The 22,130-nt window shown below is 43.7% G+C and overlaps 1 protein-coding gene across 1 annotated transcript; it reads right to left on the bottom strand.

Annotated features, from left to right (window-relative positions):
• Window positions 1–1,974: 1,974 nt before the first annotated feature.
• Window positions 1,975–17,208, bottom strand: adipoqa (adiponectin, C1Q and collagen domain containing, a; the record flags this gene model as incomplete). Its single annotated transcript, XM_084325868.1, has 5 exons — window positions 1,975–2,085; window positions 10,288–10,428; window positions 15,369–15,449; window positions 16,035–16,240; window positions 16,995–17,208. The coding sequence occupies 5 exons, from the start codon at window positions 17,206–17,208 to the stop codon at window positions 1,975–1,977; spliced, it is 753 nt and encodes a 250-aa protein (XP_084181994.1).
• Window positions 17,209–22,130: the final 4,922 nt, after the last annotated feature.

The following is a 22,130-nucleotide window of genomic DNA, read 5'->3' as shown; positions in this document are numbered from 1 at the left end:
CGTGAACGTTTAAGTGTGCACTGATCAAATTAAATAAACAACCATATCCAATCAAAGTGAAAACATGAATGACACCTAACGAAAATAGCTTCTGTGGTCGAAGCCTTCACACAAACTAACATACCTGGAGCTTTGAATATGAGTGCTCAATCTGCTTTAGGTTGTGTGACAGAAAGACCTGTCCACGTTCACAGCAACAGGGAAAACTGTAGCCACGTGGCAGTTGCTAGCCACGGATAATGGTCCACATTCCGTCTCCACCACTGGACTGGAATCCTAGCTTAGTAAAAAAGAAAGGTATTGGTTTTGGCATCGATTACCATGGCAACGAGTGAAGCTTCAAAGCATTTGCGTCAGATCTAATCCTAAATACATACAAGTGCCTTCATAACGGCAACCACACTGTAACTGTGACATACCTCTTGTGAACATTATGTACGGTGTCTACATTTTGTGGTGCGGCAGCTTGGATTGAAATGGCTGTAGACTGGTTGACCTTCTGTCATTATTCATTAGTATGAAGCAGAATATTAATAGAGATGAGACATGAATGTCACACAGTGGGTAGAATGAACACAGTCTCACACCAACTGTCAATGTGGCCAAAGGCAAGCTGGACTGACGTAGGAGGAGAGGAAGAGGGATGGACTATGAAGAGAGAATGAAAACAGGATGGAGTAAAACAAGGTAAGAAGGGAGAGTGGGAGGAATGCGTGATTTTTTTCCATAACCTCTGTTTGCCAAGACGCTCTCTGATTGGCTAGCCCGCGTACAGCGAAGAAGAAAAGACCCTCTCTGATTGGTTGAGCTCCGAAGGGTCTCTTCCGCCTTGTACATATATATTCTCTGCTTCGAAGTGGTTATGCTTTGGCCCTCTTTTGAAGTGGGTTATGCTTAGAGTTAGGGTTAGGGCTAACCCTAACCATAACTCTAAGCATAACCCACTTCGAAAGAGGGCCAAAGCATAACCCTAACCCTAACTCTAAGCATAACCCACTTCAAAAGAGGGCCAAAGCATAACCACTTCGAAGCAGAGAATATATATGTACAAGGCGGACATTTCTATCCCAGAGCCCTTTGGAGCTGGGTCTTCGAGAGGGTCTTCGCTGTACGCGGGCTAGCCAATCAGAGAGTGTCTTCACAAACAGAGGCTACGGAAAAAAATCACACGGGAGGAATGGGTGGAGCCAGGTGGGAGAGGTGGAGAGGGAGGGGAGGGAAAGGGGGGGCAGGGGAGGATATAGAAACAGAACTCTTCAAGCATTATAAAAATAAGACAAAAGAGTGAGGGTAGACAATCCAAGTCAACTGTTCCTTTATTAATCCCCTTGGGGAAATTCAGGTGTCATTGCAGCATGAGGGAGGGGGGAGGGCAGGTACAGGCAGGAAAGAAAGACAATAATAGAATTAATAATAATAATGATAGAGTAGAACAAATGAATAATAGTAATAGAATGATGGTGAGCAGGCATGAGAGAGGGGTAATGTCAAGATCTAATCGCCTGGATGGCTCTTGACTGGGACCGATGAGGTTAAAGGAACACGCCAACATTTTGGGAAATTAACTTATCGTCTTCTCCAGAGAGAGACAAGAAGATAGATACCAGTTTCCTCTCTGTGCGTTCAGTAGAAAGCTATCTGGCTGCACGTTAGCCTAGCTTAGCACAATGAATGGAAGCGGACACTGCCGGTTAGCCTTCAGGAGAGGTGTTAGTTGGACAATGCCTAGGTTAACTGTCCACTTTCTCTCTCTGGAGAAGATGGTAAGCTAATTTCCCAAAATGTTGGCGTGTTCCTTTAAGGCATGGGATAGGTTTATGAACCACTTCTTGTTTTAAGTGAAAATGTGATAGGCTACAGTACAGCTTAACAGGTGACCGCCCACTTCCAGGTCACAGCCAAGGTCTTTCCGGGCGATGGGATCTAGACACTATACTGCTGAAATGATCCAGCTGACTAACAGATCTGTAGGAGTTAGCGCCAGGGACTGGCCGGTAGGTGTGGCTGCAGCAGAAAACCAGTGAAGGTGGAGTCATTGTTGATATCGGCATAAACCCCGCCCTCCTCCATTCCTGCCCTGTACACCTGCAGGAGCAGCAGAGACATTTATCAAACGCATCTCCTCCTCCATCTCACCTGCAGATTTGATATTGGCTTGTAATCATGCTATCTGTCATTCTATTGGCTTGTGATCATGCTATCTGTCATTCTATTGGCTTGTAATCATGCTATCTGTCATTCTATTGGCTTGTGATCATGCTATCTGTCATTCTATTGGCTTGTGATCATGCTATCTGTCATTCTATTGGCTTGTAATCATGCTATCCGTCATTCTATTGCAGGGCTATTCAACTAAATTGTTCAGGGGGCCACATTGTCAGAAACCCAAGGGGCCAGGGGCCGGACTGCCACAGCGCCTCCCCGTGCTATGAATATATGTACACTTGACACAACACGCAACCACATTTTCACAACTTTTATTTAACTACATTGCAAAAGTAGTATACTTTTCAAAAAAAGTGCTTCATTTATGTGCCACATCTGCAACATCTCCTGCAAAAAGTGCTTCATTTATGACTGTGCAACAACTGCAACATCTCCTCTTCAACATTTCAATATAAAAATAAAATAAAAAACAAACAAGTGCATGATGTGCATCTGAACATTCTAACATCAACACTTGAACAAAAAAACACATTTATAGTGCAGCTGAGCTTATGAAAAAGTGCTTCATGTCTGTGCAACAACAGAAAATCACAGCATCTTATCAGCACTTATTGTCCACTCTTAACTCTCAAACATCAGGGGGTGGGGGGCAGACAGGCCTAGCCTACATACACACATCTAATGAGAGCGATTGCACTTCTTTGACTGGGCAATGGCAGAGAAAGAGGGTTCATAGGAAGTGAGGGCTACCCGCAAACAGTGATGCAAATGCTCATTTGTCAAGGAGGCACGGTTGCTTGTTTTAATGGCATTCATGTGAGAGAAACTGGATTCACAGGTGTATGTTGAGCCAAACATTGTTAGCACAGATATTGCCAGCGTTTTTATTTTGGGGAATGTCTTGACATGAATACACTTTATCCAAAATGTTGTGGTGGATTCATTCTCAAGTGCCTGCTTCAGAGCAGATGATGCTTGCATGTCAATTATTTCAAGTTGCAGGAGACCTTCATCAATGTGAAGTGATGCAAGGAACTCTTGTCCTTTTGTGGAAATAGCAGCTACATTGGCAAATGGGTTGCTCACAAAATGCATCAATTCTCTGGACATGTCAAATTCATCAAATCGACTTGCAAAGTTTTCCCTCAATTTATCAATGAAATCTGTCATTAATTGAGTGACTTTTGGCTCAATTGTGCGTGTTAACGTTGACATGAAAATAAAAAAGTTAAAAAAAAATAATTTTTTTTTTTTTTTTTTTTTTTTTTTTTTTTTATCATGTAATCTTTGGCGGGCCGGTCAGTATCATCCCGCGGGCCGGATATGGCCCGCGGGCCGCCAGTTGAATAGCCCTGTTCTATTGGCTTGTGATCATGCTATCTGTCATTCTATTGGCTTGTGATCATGCTATCCGTCATTCTATTGGCTTGTGATCATGCTATCCGTCATTCTATTGGCTTGTGATCATGCTATCTGTCATTCTATTGGCTTGTGATCATGCTATCCGTCATATGATCTGAATTTATGAATTTGTCGTATCTCTACACAATGATCTGAAGATATCCTGTTGCACACACTAATCATCCAGATCTTGTCATTTTGTATGTTTTTTTTTATTTATTTTTTATCTCCAGCCACTGAGCTCGTACTATACATGCCATGGGCTGTAGCCCAGACACTATCATGTATAACTCCAATCAGAATAATATTCCCACCCTGGTATCCTCCTGTCACAGAGTGGAATGGAAAGTGTGATAGTGATTTGACTAAATGTTCCACAAGAGCTGTGATTGGAGGATCAAGAAAAGAGGGCGGGCTTGAGACCTATCTCAAACCCTGCCCTCTTTTCTTGATCCTCCAATCACAGCTGTCGCTTACCTCAGACTTCCTCGGTAAGCGACAGCTGTGATTGGAGGATCAAGAAAAGGGGCAGGGTTTGAGATAGGTCGGCTGCTGTTGTGAGCCAGGGAAATCTGATTATTGATCTGACTTAGCTCCGTCTACAGTGGCATCTGTCAGTTTCTGTTCTTCCTCACTTTTATCTGCATCTTGTTCTAAAGGGCAGCGCAACATTGTAAAATAAACGCCCAAGGTGATATCTGTTAAATATTACGAGTGGATACAAGGTTTATCTCGAAAAAGTTAAACTGAAGGTGTAATCCAATAGTCTAAATACTTTCCTCTCCTTATGAAAACAAAATCATGGTATTTACATAATGCCACGCTTCTTACCAGTGGCGGACTGGGACACAAATTCAGCCCGGGACATTCAGACGCACCAGCCCACACACCGGCCCACGCACCGGCCCCGAAACCGGCCCACACAACGGCCGTTATGAAACACTTGTCCAGTATTAAACAACCCAAGGCTGTGGCTAAGGAGTCAACATCAGGGAGACCAAATCTACACACCGCCCCTAGATGTGCACTCATGCACAGTGCACACACACACACACACACACACACACACACACACACACACACACACACACACACACACACACACACACACACACACACACACACACACACACAGAGACACACACATACATATACCATTACTTCCTGTCATTGGCATATGTTTTTTTTTTTTACTAACATCTTAGTGCCTCATTAGCCTAGGGATTAAGGATACATGAAGTATTAACTACACCATAATAATATTGAGGTTTTGATCCATAGAAAAGGTCTGTGCTACACAATTTCAGTTAGATTGGATTTATTGTCCTTTAATTTGGCACTCATGACATTAGTTGCTTGCCGTTTAATCAACATCGAAAGACCCCCCACTTCCTCCCAGACACCCATTCCAAGAGCTTGTTTTCTCTCTCTCTCTCTCTCTCTCTCTCTCTCTCTCTCTCTCTCTCTCTCTCTCTCTCTCTCTCTCTCTCTCTCTCTCTCTCTCTCTCTCTCTCTCTCTCTCTCTCTCTCTCTCTCTCTCTCTCTCTCTCTCTCTCTCTCTCTCTCTCTCTCTCTCTCTCTGTGTGTGTGTGTCTCTCTCTCTGTGTCTCTCCCTCTCTCTGTGTGTCTCTCTCTGTGTCTCTCTCTCTGTGTCTCTCTATCTTTCTCTCTCTGTGTGTCTGTCTGTCTGTCTGGACTGGGCTCTCTCTCTCCCCTCAGGGTCAGCTGTGCTGGACTGGGCGCTCTCTCTCCCCTCAGGGTCAGCTGTGCTGGACTGGGCGCTCTCTCTTTCCTCAGAGTCAACTGCATAAGAAGAACATCAGCAAACAATAATAATGGCTTGAATTCATACAGCGTTTTTCAGCCTTTTGAAAACACCCAAAGTAGTAGTAGTAGTAGTAGTAGTAGTAGTAGTAGTAGTAGTAGTAGTAGTAGTAGTAGTAGTAGTAGTAGTAGTAGTAGTAGTAGTTTATTCAGTCATCATCTCACACAATACAATATACACCATCATTTAACAATATTTGATTTTACAGTGACTGAGAAGGTACAGACTGAAGCAATGCTTATAGCCTATGCCTGTCCTATATTCTTAACAAAAATGTAAAAAAATTAAGACTCCAAAACAGTATTATAAAAGAAAATAGCAAAGAAAAACAGTATTATTCACCCTTGTAGTTTTCAAAAATAGCTTTACAAACCATTTTCTTAAAAACCAAAAGCGAATTACTCATTCTTAACTGTATATCAGCATTGTTCCACAAAGCGCTTCACAGAAACCATCAAGCATTCACACTCACACAGTCATACGCTACTGGTGGTCGTGAGCAGCATCAGCAAACACATCTTCCCTGTGGCAGACTGACGGAATCATGTCTGCTATTCAGCGCCAACCACCATCAACAACCTTCATAAATACATTCAACATTAATGGAATAGGCTAACTACCAACTTAGCTGTAGCAGTTAGCTGTTATATGCAATCACATTTGTTTAACTACGGGGTAGTAGTTGACCTAGTTGTTAGCTTAAGCTAGTTAGCTGTGGTTATCTACAAACATGTAGATGAGACTAATCGAGAACATGGCTAACTGTTGGGAATTCTAAGGTACATCTTATTTAAGCATGTAAAATGGCAACTAATCAATTCAATCAATTAGATTACCAATATTATATCAACATGAACATTTGAAAGGGAACATAATAGTATTTTATTTGAGTATTTACTATTATAATATTAGTAGCCAATTAATTTGCAGCCCGTCCTAGGTTCTGATTGGCTCTCTAGGTTAGCACTTTAGCTTCTGATGCTGTGGTGGGCACTAGTCCTAACATTGCTAACTAAACTTTTAGTCAGAGAAAAAACATCACGAGTCACGACTATTTACGTCCACGTGCTGTAAGGAATCAGGAATACGGAAAGCACATTGTCTTGTAATAGAATGACTGAAATCACTGCAAGAACTAGTATAGGCTAGCTAGCCCTCATGAACCGGCACACACCAACAGTAGAATATGCACTAGGCTACTGCACGCACCTGTCATGTTACTGTTGGTTCCTTCCACTTGAACTTCATCATCATTAGCAGCAGCAGCTACTCTAACGCCAGCCCTTCCTCTACTAAACATGTCTGTAATTTTAGAACATTGTTCTGCGTCTTTTATTAGCTATTCTAGCTTTTTCAGCTCCACCCTTTCTTTTTTTGCATTCTCCATTTCTGCGCTTCTAGGCCTACTCGCGGTTGGGAGGAAACGTGAATCTCATTCACTGATGTCTCATGTCTCATTCAAGACTGGCTAACAAAAGCATGTCTTTCACTTAACACCAAGAAAACAGTGTGTATGATGTTCACAAAGTCACCAGTAGAGGTCACTCACTCTAATGTGTTTCTGGGAGAGGCGGAGCTGGACATTGTACATTAATTCAAGTATCTTGGGGTCACATTGGACTCTACATTGACCTTCAAAAAGTAATGTGAAGAAAGTGACAAACACAGTCAAGTTTAACATCGAAAACTTCAGGCAGATCAGGCCCTGCCTGCCAGTTAATGCTGCAAGGATGTTTCTGCATTCAATGATTTTATCACACATCGAGTACTGTTTTATCAACTGGTCTCTTTCATATGTCACTACTCTTACACCAATAGAATTACTCTACAAAAAAGCCATAAAAGTATTTGATAGGAAACCAATTTCATTTCATCACTGTAATGTTTTAGAAAAACATAACATGCTAAGTTTCGAGAATTTCCAAGTTTTCAAATATACTTGCTTCATGTACAAGGTTCTGCATGGACTTGCCCCTCCCCCATTGAATGAGTTCATCCAACAGAAAGCAGACACTGGCATTACCACCAGGGCCATCAGTAGAGGGGACTGTAAGGTGCCTTTTCGGTATACTACCATTGCAAAAACTGTGTTCTCTGTTAAAAGTGGTAACTACTGGAATAGCCTACCAGTTGTGATTAGAGAGTGCCCTACATACTCCATGTTCAAGACCCATCTTAAACTGCATCTTAAGGCAAACCAGAACTGTGATCATTTTTAATCTGATTTAGTTTATGCAACTTGTTTATTGTTTTATTGCCGGCCCACACACTGGCCCACACACCGGCCCACATAATGGCCCACACACCGGCACACATACGGCCCACACACTGGCCCACACACTACACCGGCCCACACACTACACCGGCCCACACACTGGCCCACACACTGGCCCACACACCGGCCCACACACTGGCCCACACACCGGCCCACACACCGGCCCACATACTGGCCCACACACTGGCCCACACACCGGCACACACACTGGCCCACACACTGGCCCACACACCGGCACACACACTGGCCCACATTAGTGGCCCACACACCGACTCACACACCGGCCCACACACCGGCCCACATACTGGCCCACACACCGGCCCACACACCGGCCCACATACTGGCCCACACACCGGCACACACACTGGCCCACATTAGTGGCCCACACACCGACTCACACACTGGCCCACACACCGGCCCACAGACTGGCCCACATACTGGCCCACACACCGGCCCACACACCGTCCCACATACTGGCCCACACACCGGCCCACACACTGGCCCACATTAGTGGCCCACACACCGACTCACACACTGGCCCACACACCGGCCCACACACTGGCCCACATTAGTGGCCCACACACCGACTCACACACTGGCCCACACACTGGCCCACACACTGGCCCACATTAGTGGCCCACACACCGACTCACACACTGGCCCACACACTGGCCCACACACTGGCCCACACACCGGCCCACATTAGTGGCCCACACACTGGCCCACACACTGACCCAAAAAAAAAAGTTAAAAAAAAAAAAGTTAAAAAAAAAGTATAATTTTTTTTTTTTTTTTTTTTTTTTTTTTTGGACCAGCCCACTTTGGTTCCGGCCCATCGGGATTCGTCCCGAACGTCCCGATGGCCAGTCCGCCACTGCTTCTTACTCATCATTAACCCCTCATGCCACCTATTAACCCCATGTAAACGGTCACCTTGTTTGTAGAGCTATAACCATATTCTATATTATAGCTATGGATACAGTACTATAGTCATTTGACACTGGGTTTCTTCCGGTCAAGATGCAAAAAAGAAATAATTTTTCCATCCATATGTTCCCGTGTTATACCGTGGTGAATATAAGTATGGTTTTAGGGCGGTCTATCGTAATCCATGAAATGCTGAGTAATAGCCCTACACGTCGATTACATTGTGGACTCTAGCGTTCCTCGCCTGAACCCGCTATTGTTCCGGATTTAAGTCCACATTATCGGTATTATGTTCCATCATGAACGCATGAAAGGGGGGGGGGAGGGGTCATTTCTGATTATTCGAGCGTCGGTAACGGCATTCGCATTGAACGCTGACACGGTTACCACCCCGATCGCTATGAAGGCATTGCAGGATCAGGCTAGAATTGACGTCAAATCGCTCTTACCTTTGGTCGAAAGTAATCCAAAAAGAATATTCCAATTTCTTGATCACCATCTGGTAGATCCATTTGACGCCATTTGATCGACGTTATAAACGACCATAACATACGGCTCAAGCATAATTGACGGGCTTCGATGTAGTCCGGCTGAACTGTGTGCTTCGCCGAGAACAAGAAATGAAATCTGAGACCTGGGGTCATTCCACAGCTGAGGATACAATGTTAGAAATGTAGCTTGATACCGCCGCCTGGTAGGATGCGGCCGGTACTGCACCTTCGGATTCCCACTATGCATTTTTCAGCCAACACACAGCACCCTGAGAATGAATCGGGTATTAAAATCGAAAAAAAGGAAAAATGACCCAGAAACGAGAATCTTCGTTTATGGCACTGAACCGTTGGGGCACAGAAATGAGAATCTTTGTTCTTGGCAACCAAAGTGTTAATACCATACCATATACCATATATTTTATATGATATTACCATTAGTACCATGGCTAAAAGTTCTACCATGGTGATACGTAACTTTGACCATGGCACTATCATGGTAAATTAATTATACAATGGCCGGTACCATGGTAAAACTGAGATTACCATCAAACTACTTTTTCAACTCAATGTTAATAAGTGCATACAAAATAAAAGAAAAATAAGTTACATTGTAACTAAGTAAGTAACATTTCCTCTCTGCCTTAATAAGAGTTTCTCACCCAAAGGCCACACTAGACACTGAAAAATACATTGATAAATGGAAAAGGTTGAACACATTTAGTAAGATAAATGGAAAAGGTTGAACAAAAAAAATATCTTCTCAAGGATGCTAATCGGAACTTTCTTCTTTCCCCCTTGAGTACCTCAGATGACTTTGAAGAATGTGTTCAAACTTTATTATCCAGAGATGGTAAGTTAGAGTGTTGATAATTGATACTAACAGCAAAAAAAAGCCAATGCTAAAAGAGACAGTTCTTACATGATAACAATATTCAGTTGCTACAATTAGTTGATTAAACAAAAAACGCTCCCCACGTTCAATTCATGTTGGTTGAGAAAGTGAAAGTGCCTTTTTTCCATTAGTCATTGTGTCGGCCTCTACTGTACTCTATCTGTTGAGTTGAGTTGCCAACCTGCTCATCAGGAGCAGTTAGGGCTTAACTTCAACACCCTGCCAGGAGGAGCTGGAATCGAACCGGGAACCTTCCGATTACCAGACGACCACACTACTAGGAAACTTGTGCTACCTCATAGCTCACCTGCAGCCAGACCTGGTCTCCATGTGTGAGGGAGAGCACAGCTGACCCTGAGGCTTGGTCCATGTCTGAGGATAAGAACTGGTCCAGGGTCAGAGACACGACACGGCCATTACGGTACAGACCCACCCTCACAGCTCCACCCTGAAACATACACACATGAACCATTATGGTACAGACCCACCCTCACAGCTCCACCCTGAAACATACACACATGAACCATTATGGTACAGACCCACCCTCACAGCTCCACCCTGAAACATACACACATGAACCATTATGGTACAGACCCACCCTCACAGCTCCACCCTGAAACATACACACATGAACCATTATGGTACAGACCCACCCTCACAGCTCCACCCTGAAACATACACACATGAACCATTATGGTACAGACACACCCTCACAGCTCCACCCTGAAACATACACACATGAACCATTATGGTACAGACCCACCCTCACAGCTCCACCCTGAAACATACACACATGAACCATTATGGTACAGACCCACCCTCACAGCTCCACCCTGAAACATACACACATGAACCATTATGGTACAGACCCACCCTCACAGCTCCACCCTGAAACATACACACATGAACCATTATGGTACAGACCCACCCTCACAGCTCCACCCTGAAACATACACACAGGGCCGCCTCAGGGGGTGTGCGAGCAGTGCGGTCGCACAGGGCCTCGCGGGAAGGGGGGCCTCGCAAAAAAAAAATAAAAAAAAAATAAAAAAAAAATATTTTTTATTTATTTTTTTTATTATTTTTTATTATTTTTTTTTATTTTTTTTTTATTTTTTTGCGAGGCCCCCCTTCCCGCGAGGCCCTTTTTCATCACAGACCTAAAATCTAGTTTTGCTTATATGCTTATATATTTCACATTAGACACGTTTGTAGAATGTGTCTGACTTCCTGGCTCTGCAGACTGCAGTTTTCCGGTTTCTGCGGATTTGCTGCTCTACAGATTTTAGGATAGTGTTTCCGGCCCGTCCGCCGACCGCCGTAATACCAAATAGAAGAAGAAGACACACGAGGTAGATAATTCAGCGCTATTCAGACGAGCGAGGCGAGTGGATGTATTTTCAAAAGAAGGAGAAGAGAACTTGTGAGCAGATAAATCTGTTAGGCAGCAATATGCCGAAAGGTGTCCAGTCTGCCGGAAAGTACTCGAAGAAGAAGAAGAAGAAGAAGAATTACACCGTGGGCCAAGTCTCCTTCCAACTTCATCATTGGCGCCGGCCGCGCCGCATTCATTGATACTGCGTTATGTGAGTCAACCTATGATTAAATACCCGCCGTGGACCTGTCCTGACCTATCTATCTTTCTCTCTTTCTGGAGCCAAACTGGTCGACACTAGCTAATATATAGTACTACTAGTAGCTAACTGTGTGTGCCTGCTGAGAGCACCTGGCTGTATGTAGACAGTAGCCGCATAGCTTGTTAGCTGTTAGCTAACGCAGAAGCAAGCTATGCGGCTACTACATGCAGCCAGGTGCCTGATTGAGCTAACTGTTAGCCAGTTAGCTGTTTAGCGTCAGCTGGGAACGTTCGTTTGATGCTATCAGTTAGCCTTGAGAATAGCAGGCCCTGGCACTCTGACTACGACATCATCTTTGACAGAAGATGTAGTCGGGCCTGCACCATGACAAGGCTCTGGCCATGGCTTTGTCCCGACAGCGAGAGGCCTTTCGTCAACGTGGAGACCTGTGTTCCTCGTGCAGGTAAAATGTCATGACATTACCCCACTCTTCCTTCCTTCCCCTCCCGAATGTTTTGTTAATAACGATGTTTTTTTCCAGGCAAAACATATGCTACTTCACAACATTTGGAGATACGACATGTGCTGTGTGTGAATGGTCGTTTGTGTAGCTTGGGTAGCGTTGGGCCGTTGGCCAAAGCTGTGTGTCACGTGGCCTGGTGTCACAGTACCTGGCTAGCCTATTTAGCTGATGTCGGCCATTGGCTCCTTGCTGCTTTGGTTTCTCTGGTATAGACGCTCTTCTTGTTGGATTGTTGATCTTTGTCCTTTTGAATCTCTCATACATGCTATAGTCTCTCTCTAACACACACACACATGACAAACACACATGTTCTCTCTCTCTCTCTCTCTCTTTCTAACACACACAGTCTGCCTATGGCGGCCTTTCTCGATGGCTAGGCTGTGCTCAAGGATCTTCAGTCACAGTGCTCGGGTATTCTGCCACTGTGTACTCTCTGTTTAGGGCCAAATAGCATTTCAATTTCTTTCCAATGTGTCTCTCTCTCTCTCTCTCTCTCTCTGTACACTGTATATTGACTGTAGAACGGGAGCTCTCTCTCGCTCTCTCTTTTGCTATATGTTGACTGTATCATGCCCCGCCTCGGGCAGCGCTATTATTTAAGAATATGTTGACTGTATAAAAAAAAAAAAAAAAAAAAAAAAATATATATATATATATAATTTTTTTTTTTTTTTTTTTTTTTACCTTTGGGGGGGGGGGGGGGGGGGGCCTCGCGTTAAATCTCGCACAGGGCCTCGCATTTCTCCCAGGCGGCCCTGCATACACACATGAACCATTACGGTACAGACACACCTTCTAAAGTTTCTCTCCTCCACATCTGTACGTTTTTCCTTACCTTCGCTGGGGTATGTCTGGGAGTGTTGCATTTATTTATTTTTCATTTATTTTGGATTTCATGATGGGTTTTTGTTCTTGATTTATTGTGATGTTTCTTCTTGACTTGTCCAGCCCATGGGGACATTACCTTGTGATTTCGGGTTTTACAAATACATTTTATTTTATTTTATTTACACACATTAACCATTACGGTACAGACCCACCTTCACCCTGAAACTGTGAGGTTTGGTCCGTTCCCCGCCACACACTCCGTTCCTTTAAGGTACTATGTTGATTAATGCATTCCCCGCCACGCGCTCCGTTCCTTTAAGGTGCCGTGTTGATTGGTGCATTCCCCGCCACACGCTTTTGGAGCAAGTATCGATCTCATCACGCAGCTGTCACAGTTTGTAATTAGCGCCCCTGAAGGCTTTATATGCACAGACCTTCTTGCTATCGTTGTCGGGTCGTTCTGGAATACAACTGCTTTGCCTGCTTTTTTCCCGTTGCTGTTTCCTGGTCTATATTCTCTCCAGGACCGTTCTGTGGAGAACTGTTTGGAGCTGCGCCTTGTTACCCGTTACGCGTTGCACTTGGGTGAGTGGAATCAAACCCCTCTGGATAATTTGGATTGTGTGTTATTGAAGAAACACAGAAGATATCCTTTTGTTTGCTCTGGATAAGTTCTGATTGTGTGTTATTGAAGAAACACTGAAGAGATCATTTTGTTTGCTCTGGATAATTCTGATTGTGTGTTATTGAAGATTGGAGGTTTAAGAGGTTCAAGATTGATGCAAGCCATTCTGAAGAAGGTGTGTTCACACCGAAACGTCATATGATTACAGGCTGCCAATAAATTTGGAAAAACCTGGAGTGCGTGCCTGGACATTGTTTCCCTATTTTTTATCTATGATATCAGAGGTTACAGCACCCAGTGTCAAGTCTAGTGAGGTGAGCGCGTTCTACTACTTTTTTCACGTGTTATTGAAGAAGCACTGATGATATAATTTTGTTTGCACTGGACTCAGCCGGATTGTGTGTTATAGAAGAAGCACTGAAGACATCTTTTGTTTGCACTGACTCTGCTAATTGTGTGTTGGGGAAAACACTGATACCTATCTCTTTCTCCGTTTCCCACCTCGAGGAAGAGCTGGGAGTATCTGCAGAGCCGCTACAACATCATATGCCAAATTCCCACCACTGTCGCCAGGAGGATTCTGCAGAGCGGCTGATGACTCTGCCGGAGGCAGTCTCCCCGTTTGTTTGATTACTGTACCTATTCCATCTTTTGACTCTGTAAATAAATACGCCCTAGCATTTGGCTAACTCTGAACTTCCTGTCTGTGCCGTTGCGTTTGAGGTCGGTTACAAACCATAACAGAAACATACACACATGAACCATTACGGTACACCCTCACACCTCCAACCTGAAATATACACACATGAACCATTACGGTACAGACCCACCCTCACACCGCCATCCTGAAACATATGCACATTAACCATTACAGACCCACCCGTACCATGAAACACACACGTATTAACCATTAACCTTTGACACCATTAATCATTCCATACACACCTCAAACACACCCTTGGTATCACTGACACTGCCCTCTCCTGGTTCCAGTCCTATCTCTCTGACAGACATCAATTAATTTCCATCAATGACTTTAAATAGAATAAACACTAGTCCTGTCCCCCATGGTGTCCCGCAGGGTTCTGTGCTTGGTCCCCTTCTCTTAATCCTTATTATGCTCCCACTGGGTCAGATCTTTTGCCGCCATGGCCTCCAGTTCCACTGTTATTCCACCCTCACACCCTGCCTGGCCGATGTCAAAACATGGATGCAAAGAAACTTTTTCAAACTCAACTGCAATAAGTCAGTTTGGCCCAGACTCCCTTACCCACCCCACCCAGGATTTCTCCCTCAACATTGATGGTTCCATCATCACCCCCTCCACTCAAGTCCCACCCTCTCATTCCTCCCCCTTGTCAACCACAATCACCAAAACAGCCTTCTTCCACCTCCGTAACATCGCCCGCCTCTGACCATCACTGTCACGCACTGCTGCAGAAACACTTATTCATGCAGTATCCCCTACGGCTCCACAAACAAACTCAATAAACTCCAGTATGTACAGAACTCTGCCGCCTGCCTACTCACCCGTACCCGTTTAAGTGCAAGCGTTGCAAGGGTTTCCCCTCCAGAAAAAGAGATAAATCCAATGGAAAAACATGCAGAACAGATCACTAATGCTGTCATGTCCCTGACAAAGATGGACAGGAGCACTTGGATTGGTCCCCGTGCGTGGCTGGTCCAGTTTCATTCATTCCACTTTTCCAGTGATACGTATTTACCACATTAAAATGTTTGCTTCCTCTTTCAATTCAAGAGAAAAAGTAAGAAAGAAAGGTATACAAGGTAGCAGAGAATGTGGGTTTGTGTGTGTGCGTGTGTGTGGAAATTACCTGAACAGTGAGGTGGAAGGTGAAGTAATATAGTCCTGGGATAAAACACCTGAACTTCCCTGAAATGTCGTCATAATGATGCTGTGAAGAATAGTAAAGATAACAGTGAATGAATAATAACTGACTGATTTAATGAATAACAAACTACTGACGGCCACTCAGCAGCAGACAGTGAAGTACGAGGATGCAGCTTCAAGTCCCTTTCAATTCAATTAATTCAGTAAGTGGATTTTCGTTACACAGAAAAACTTCGGCTTGAAAAGGTTGTACTATCCAAACCTATCGACGACTGAATGAGAATCAATATTCCATCATAGGCAAGTAAGCTACAATTTTCTATTTAGACTTTTCGGGGGCGACAGTGGCTCTGGAGGCAGAGCAGTCATCTGGCAATCCGGAGGTTCCAGGTTCGATTCCCGCACCTCCCGGGCAGCATGTCGAAGTGTCCTTGAGCAAGACACTTAACCCCTAACTGCTCCTTAACCCCTAACCCCTAACTGGCACAGTGCATGGTTGCCTCCGCCGTCGGTGTGTGAATGTGTGAGTGAATGGGTGAATGTGAGGAACAAATTGTAAAGCGCTTCAGATAAAAACACTATATAAAGGCACCATTTTATATTTAGACTTTGAATGGGCTGAATTGAGAGTGAATGGAGAGATGCTGACCTCTTCATTGTAAAACTCCTTGGCGAAGATGATGGCTGTGTCTAACATCGTCGTTGGAGATGTCAGTCCCACACTGAACGCGGAGCGATAAGTGAAGGGGGGCTCTCCACTCGGCCCCGGCTGTCCTGGCACACCAGGGAAGCCCCTCGGGCCCAGGGGGCCCCCGTCTCCAGGCTCCCCTGGCTCCCCTCTCTCACTCTGTGCACCTGGAGTAAGCGGGAGAGTGTGCATGTGTGTGCGTGCACAATTGTGTTTAGAACGCAGAAGGCAAAGGATTTGATCTTTGATGAGGAATGTATGGATGACTGAACTTGAATTGAACATTAAATCGATAGATGAATGTTACGAATGGATTTAACGCGTTGGAGCCAGATGCAGTGCAGAACAGAGGAGACGAGGATGCAGGTGTAGATTGCCAAAAAGTAAGTAAAGTGTTTATTTGAGCCGCCGATCATAAAAAGTTATATATACAATACGCTGTAAAATAAAGGGGAGAAAGCTTTGTCTCCAAAAAACACAAAACAATAATCGGACTGTACAACATACGAGAAAATAAAGGTGGAGAAAACGTATGCTCCAAAAACTAAACACAGAGGCAAACAAATAGTGTGAAATACATGGTGAACAGGCTTAGCCTTGAATAATGCTTTACATACGAAATACACGACAAACTACACAACAGGCTTTCCATACTTAACTTCCCATGCTGGCGAGGAACGTTAAGGCTTACACGATACATGCAACAGTTGTAGAGAATGATGAACAACTCACAGGGAAGTGAGGCACTGGAAGGTATAAAATGGCTTGAGTTAACCACACACACACCTGTCAATAATTAATTACTGTGATTAAGATAGACAAACATAGATATACCCACAAGGGAATGCCAGAGGCTCGCCTACCCATTAGACTGAACCCCCAATGTTACAGATGAAGTTGTTGAGACTGTGAGTGCACTACCTTTATCTCCAGTCTCTCCTGTCTCCCCAGGACGGTCTTCCCTTCCGTCCCTCCCAGGTTGGCCATCCAACCCGGGGGTCCCAGGTATGCCGGCCATGAAACGAGCACAGCCCTCTGTGGGGTGGATGGCCTCCTCCTCCTCCCCCCTGTGGCCCCAGCACCCCCCACCAGCCAACACACACCACAGCAGCAACAGCTGACTCACTGTCACCATGGTGACCTCAGGCAAGGAAACTATAAAAGAAGGAAGGGTCATCACGTCACTGTGTAGCACGTGAAAGCGTGGAAACTTTCTGTTTGGCCCGACATTGAATTGAATGGGATCAGCCATCTCGTTGTTTATGATCTGTCATTTAACGTACATCTACTCGTTGATTATCCCTGACATATGTATGTATTGCTACTGTAACGGAGGTACTGTGTGTCTATCCTACAGTCACGATGGACAGTGTTGTGAAGTGACTGTGGACGGCAGCGGTACTGCAAGTAAACTCACTCCCCAGAGGCGTCCAGACCCATTACTTAGAAGTGAATTCACCTCTTGGTATAGTGGTCTGTGATGCCGCCCGTCACGCGGGAAACCGGGGTTCAACTCCCACTCGGGGCATGTCCGAACCGATCTGTTACACTACGCTACAGACCAGACATACTCCACAAGGTCCGCCATGTTTGGTAAAGAACAGAAACAAGTACTGTACATGCAAGCACACACACACACACACACACACACACACACATGATCCTGAATCACTATTGATTTGTTCCCTGCAGCAATGCCATAAAGTTCCAATTACCTACCTCTGTGCCTCTGTGGTACAATAATTGTACCGTAACACTGCCTTCCGGTGGGAACTGAAGTACTAAATTATTTGCTTGGGTGAGAGTAGAAATACCCTGGTAGACAAAGACCTTTGGTAAAGGGTAAAATCCTCCATTCCAAGTTCTATAATAATTATTGCACACCTTTACAGTACTATCTTTGAATATGGCCACCAGTGATTGAATCCTTGTGCTGTGTTATTTACAGCACCATGACATTATGTACTGTAGATGTAAAAAATAGCAATACTTTGTCTTATAGAGACTGCTACCCTATAATTTAATTGAGCTGTAATTAACACAACACAAGGATTCAATGTCCCGGTGACATCGATGGTGGCCATATTCAAACTAATTTACTCTCAATAACTGTCAAACAAAATTAATGTGTGCAAAACTGTTTAGAGTTTTTGGATTATGTGCAAAATAAATCAGCATTGTTTTTAGGTGAAGTGCCCCTTTAAATATAGGCCTACTACATATAAAAAAAATACTTAAAGCTGCTCTGGATAACTTGCAAGAAGGTGGGTGATCTATGATTACGGTCAAATGCACACAAATACCCATGTTCAGACCTTAATTGCCATTTCAGCTCATTGCATGAACTGTTGCAATTGTACTTGGAATCCCCAAACCAGGGCGTTCACAGTCAACAACAGTATAATCATCAAGGCCTTGTTTATGATTTAGACTAAAAGTAATTTATTGTGTGTGTGTTGGTGTGTGTGTGTGTGTGTGTGTGTGTGTGTGTGTGTGTGTGTGTGTGTGTGTGTGCGTGTGTGTGTGTGTGTGTGTGTGTTCTTCCATCGCATGCTATTTGTTTCTCACTCTACACCGCGTGATTTCTTTCCGTAGCCGCATTTCTCGGAGACGCTCTCTGATTGGCACTGACTGACGCTCTCTGATTGGCCACTGACGCGTTTGCCCAATCGCGTGACGAGCTGTGTCTTTGCCCATTTCCACGTCAAACAGCCTGCAAACTACCTGGCGTTCTATCGCCATGCTCTAATACAAACTCTAACCTTAACCAACTTCGAAAGAGTGCCTAAGCTTAACCGTCGAAAGAACTTGCCGTCACGCTCTAAGACAAACTCTAACCTTAACCAACTTCGAAAGAGTGCCTAAGCTTAACCAGTGTAGAAACAGGCGTCGGCCAATCAGAGAGCGTCTCAGAGAAATGCGGCTACGGAAAAAAAGACGAAAGTCTTTCTCTGGTCTGCATTGTGTATTGAGCTGTACTGTATTGTACCCATTCTGCAATCTGTTAATAACATTTTCAATCAATCAATACAGATGATTCTGACATCCGAGGTAATAACCTGTTTAAATGTTTTTTTTAAGGCACAATGTGGAGGCATGAACGTTTTCTGGTGAACATTTTACACTTGTCAGTGGTGTGTTTTCCTTCCCGGTTGTTAGTTGATCAAGTTGATAAGTCAGCTGTGCTCGCTGACTGTGGCAGTTGATAACGAGTAAAGCTTTAATATCGCTATGGGTTACAGGTAGGGGTGTAAAAAGTACCCAGAAATTATACTTAAGTGAAAGTATGGGTACCGTCTCAAAATCGTACTCAAGTAAAAGTCAGAGTATCTGGCTAAAAACACACTTGAGTAAAAGTTAAAAAGTTTCTACTTTTAAATGTACTTAAGTACTAAAAAGTTAAAGTTAAAACTTTTTTTCTGACTGTCTTCTGGTAGCAGGTGTTTAATCAAAGATCCCCGCTTTCTAGTCTTGCACAAGGACCAATCAGCATGGGTATAGGCGGGTTCATCTTCCATTGATGGGGATTTGATTGGCTGTTTTTAAATAAAGTGCGGCCATAGGATTAATAACGTTAACGTTAGTTCGGCCAGAGAAACAAATATACTAATTAAAATAAAACCTGCAAGATTTGTACTTTGTAGGTCTGCATTTTAAATGTAAGGAGTATAGTCAAATTAGACCGCGCTCACAAGTTCTCACACTGGGTGCTGCAATCCCATAAAGTTCAGTATATCAAAAAGCAGGGTAGCCGGACCAGCACTCTCAGTTTCAATGTTTTTAATGGCAGCCTGAATATATAGCAGACATGTTTCGGACAATGTCCTTCTAGCCATATCACTGAAGAAGGACATTGTCCGAAACATGTCTGCTATATATTCAGGCTGCCATTAAAAACATTGAAACTGAGAGTGCTGGTCCGGCTACCCTGCTTTTTTGATAAAATGTAAGGAGTAAAAAGTATGTTTTTTTTCTCTGAAATGTAATTGAGTAAAAGTACAAGTATACAAACCTAATAATACTTGAGTAAAGTACAAATCCCCAAAAACAGTACTTAAGTATTGTAACGAAGTACAATTACTCAAATACTTTACACCCCTGGGCAGTGGATGCATTCAGAACGATGATTGATCTCAAGCCGAACTAAGTGTGCATAGAGTGGTTTTATCGCACACCTGCCGGCCAATCAGAAAAGAGTATTCACCCAGACCATGGTATATAAGCTACTATTATTGTACCACAGAGGCACACAGAGGTAATTGGAACTTTATGGCATTGCTGCAGTGAACAAATCAATAGTGATTCAGGATCACATGTGTGCGTGTGTTCCTTGACCTTCATGTACCGTATGTGTTTCTTTACTACATGGAGTGGAGTAAGTCTGGTGTGTAGCGTAGCGGTACATATATATTATATTTATAACCAGTTGGTGTTTGTATATGTTTGTCCTTGAGGGGATATTTATGTAAGATAGATAGAGATAGAACATAGCCTCTTCTTACCTTTACCCCTGAGTCCCGTAGAGCACAAGCAAGAGAAAACAGAACAGAGAGATAGAGAGAGAGACAGCTTGACTGAATGAAAGAGTGAGTGATGGGATCTGTCTAGTCTGTCTGTCTAGTGTAAGTGTGTGTGTGTGTGTGTGTGTGTGTGTGTGTGTGTGTGTGTGTGTGTGTGTGTGTGTGTGAAACTATCACTCCTAAATATATCTCTGAGCAACTTTGTCTCCAGCTGGTTTCAAAGTCATACCCGCTACACTGCCTGCCAGGCATACCAACAGCCATACACACACACACGTGCACACACACGCACGCACGCGCACACACACACACACGCATACATGCACGCACGCGCATGCATGCACGCACGTGCACGCGCACACACATACTGTATGCACACACATATGCACACACACACACACGTGCGCACGCACATGTAGTGTGGAGACTCCCTCTTGTGGCTGCTCAGTTGTGAGAGAACACCTACAGCGTGGTTTAACACTCAGCAAGTCAAAGCAATTCAACCAGAGACTTTGACAGCAGCAGACCCAGGGGAATAAACCATGTCACAGGAGTGAGAGAAACAGCTCACACCACTGTACCGGACTCTGGCTGAAGAAAGCAAACAAACAAATACTGTCTATTGGAAATACAATTTACAACCATCACATTTACATATTGAAATAAACTGCCTGGCGTTCCATAAACGGATCCCCCTTACCACATGTGACCTTGGAATTGTAAGGTTCTATCTGCATTCAGAGTGGTTTTGAGATATTGAGCTTCAAAGTTTTCACATCCTAGATAGCAAAACTGATATATATAAGGCAGTTCTCTTTTGTAATGCAAATGCAGATAGAAGCTTCTAATTCTGAGAACTCCCTTTCTGCTGTAGAATATATAAAATAGAGTGCATATAATATATCTTCGGTAAAAACAGACAAAATAGTGTAAACCGTGTTTATTAAAAAAATTATTACACAATGTAAAAACAATATTTAAACTACATTAATTATACAGTTAAAACATTTCATCTAATTTCCTTATATAATTATATACTGTACGCACACACATACACACACACTATGTCATACACACGGGTAGTACATAAACAATTCCATAAAGGATATCAATGATACTTAATATCCGCACAATTCTATCCAATGTGACAATATGTGACCTACTGTGTTTTTCTGATGCAGATGAATGCCTGAACATGACTGAAATGTTTGCACATATTGCACCGGCCATTATACTGCTATTTCATTTCATAACATCCCAGGCAAATAAATGGAAAAACATTGAATATCTCACATTTGGCCCTGACACATTTGGCCTTCTGTTGGAGTGGGCAGGTAACTCTTTGACTATTCAAACATGAATGCAAGTCTATTCACCTATTCATTTATTCATGTTTCTAGGCAACAAGGATGCTTCCAGACTGTAGATTTAGTCTGAAAGCCCCTTGCTCTATTACTTTACAGATAACCTACCTTGTGGTACGTTAGGTAGTGTCAAACTTGAGTCCTACACTCAACTACACTGAGTGCATAGTACT

Source organism: Notolepis coatsorum (genome assembly GCF_963971535.1).
Source record: "Notolepis coatsorum genome assembly, chromosome: 12".
NCBI lineage: Eukaryota > Metazoa > Chordata > Actinopteri > Aulopiformes > Paralepididae > Notolepis > Notolepis coatsorum.
This window is presented reverse-complemented; position numbering and strand designations above follow the sequence as displayed.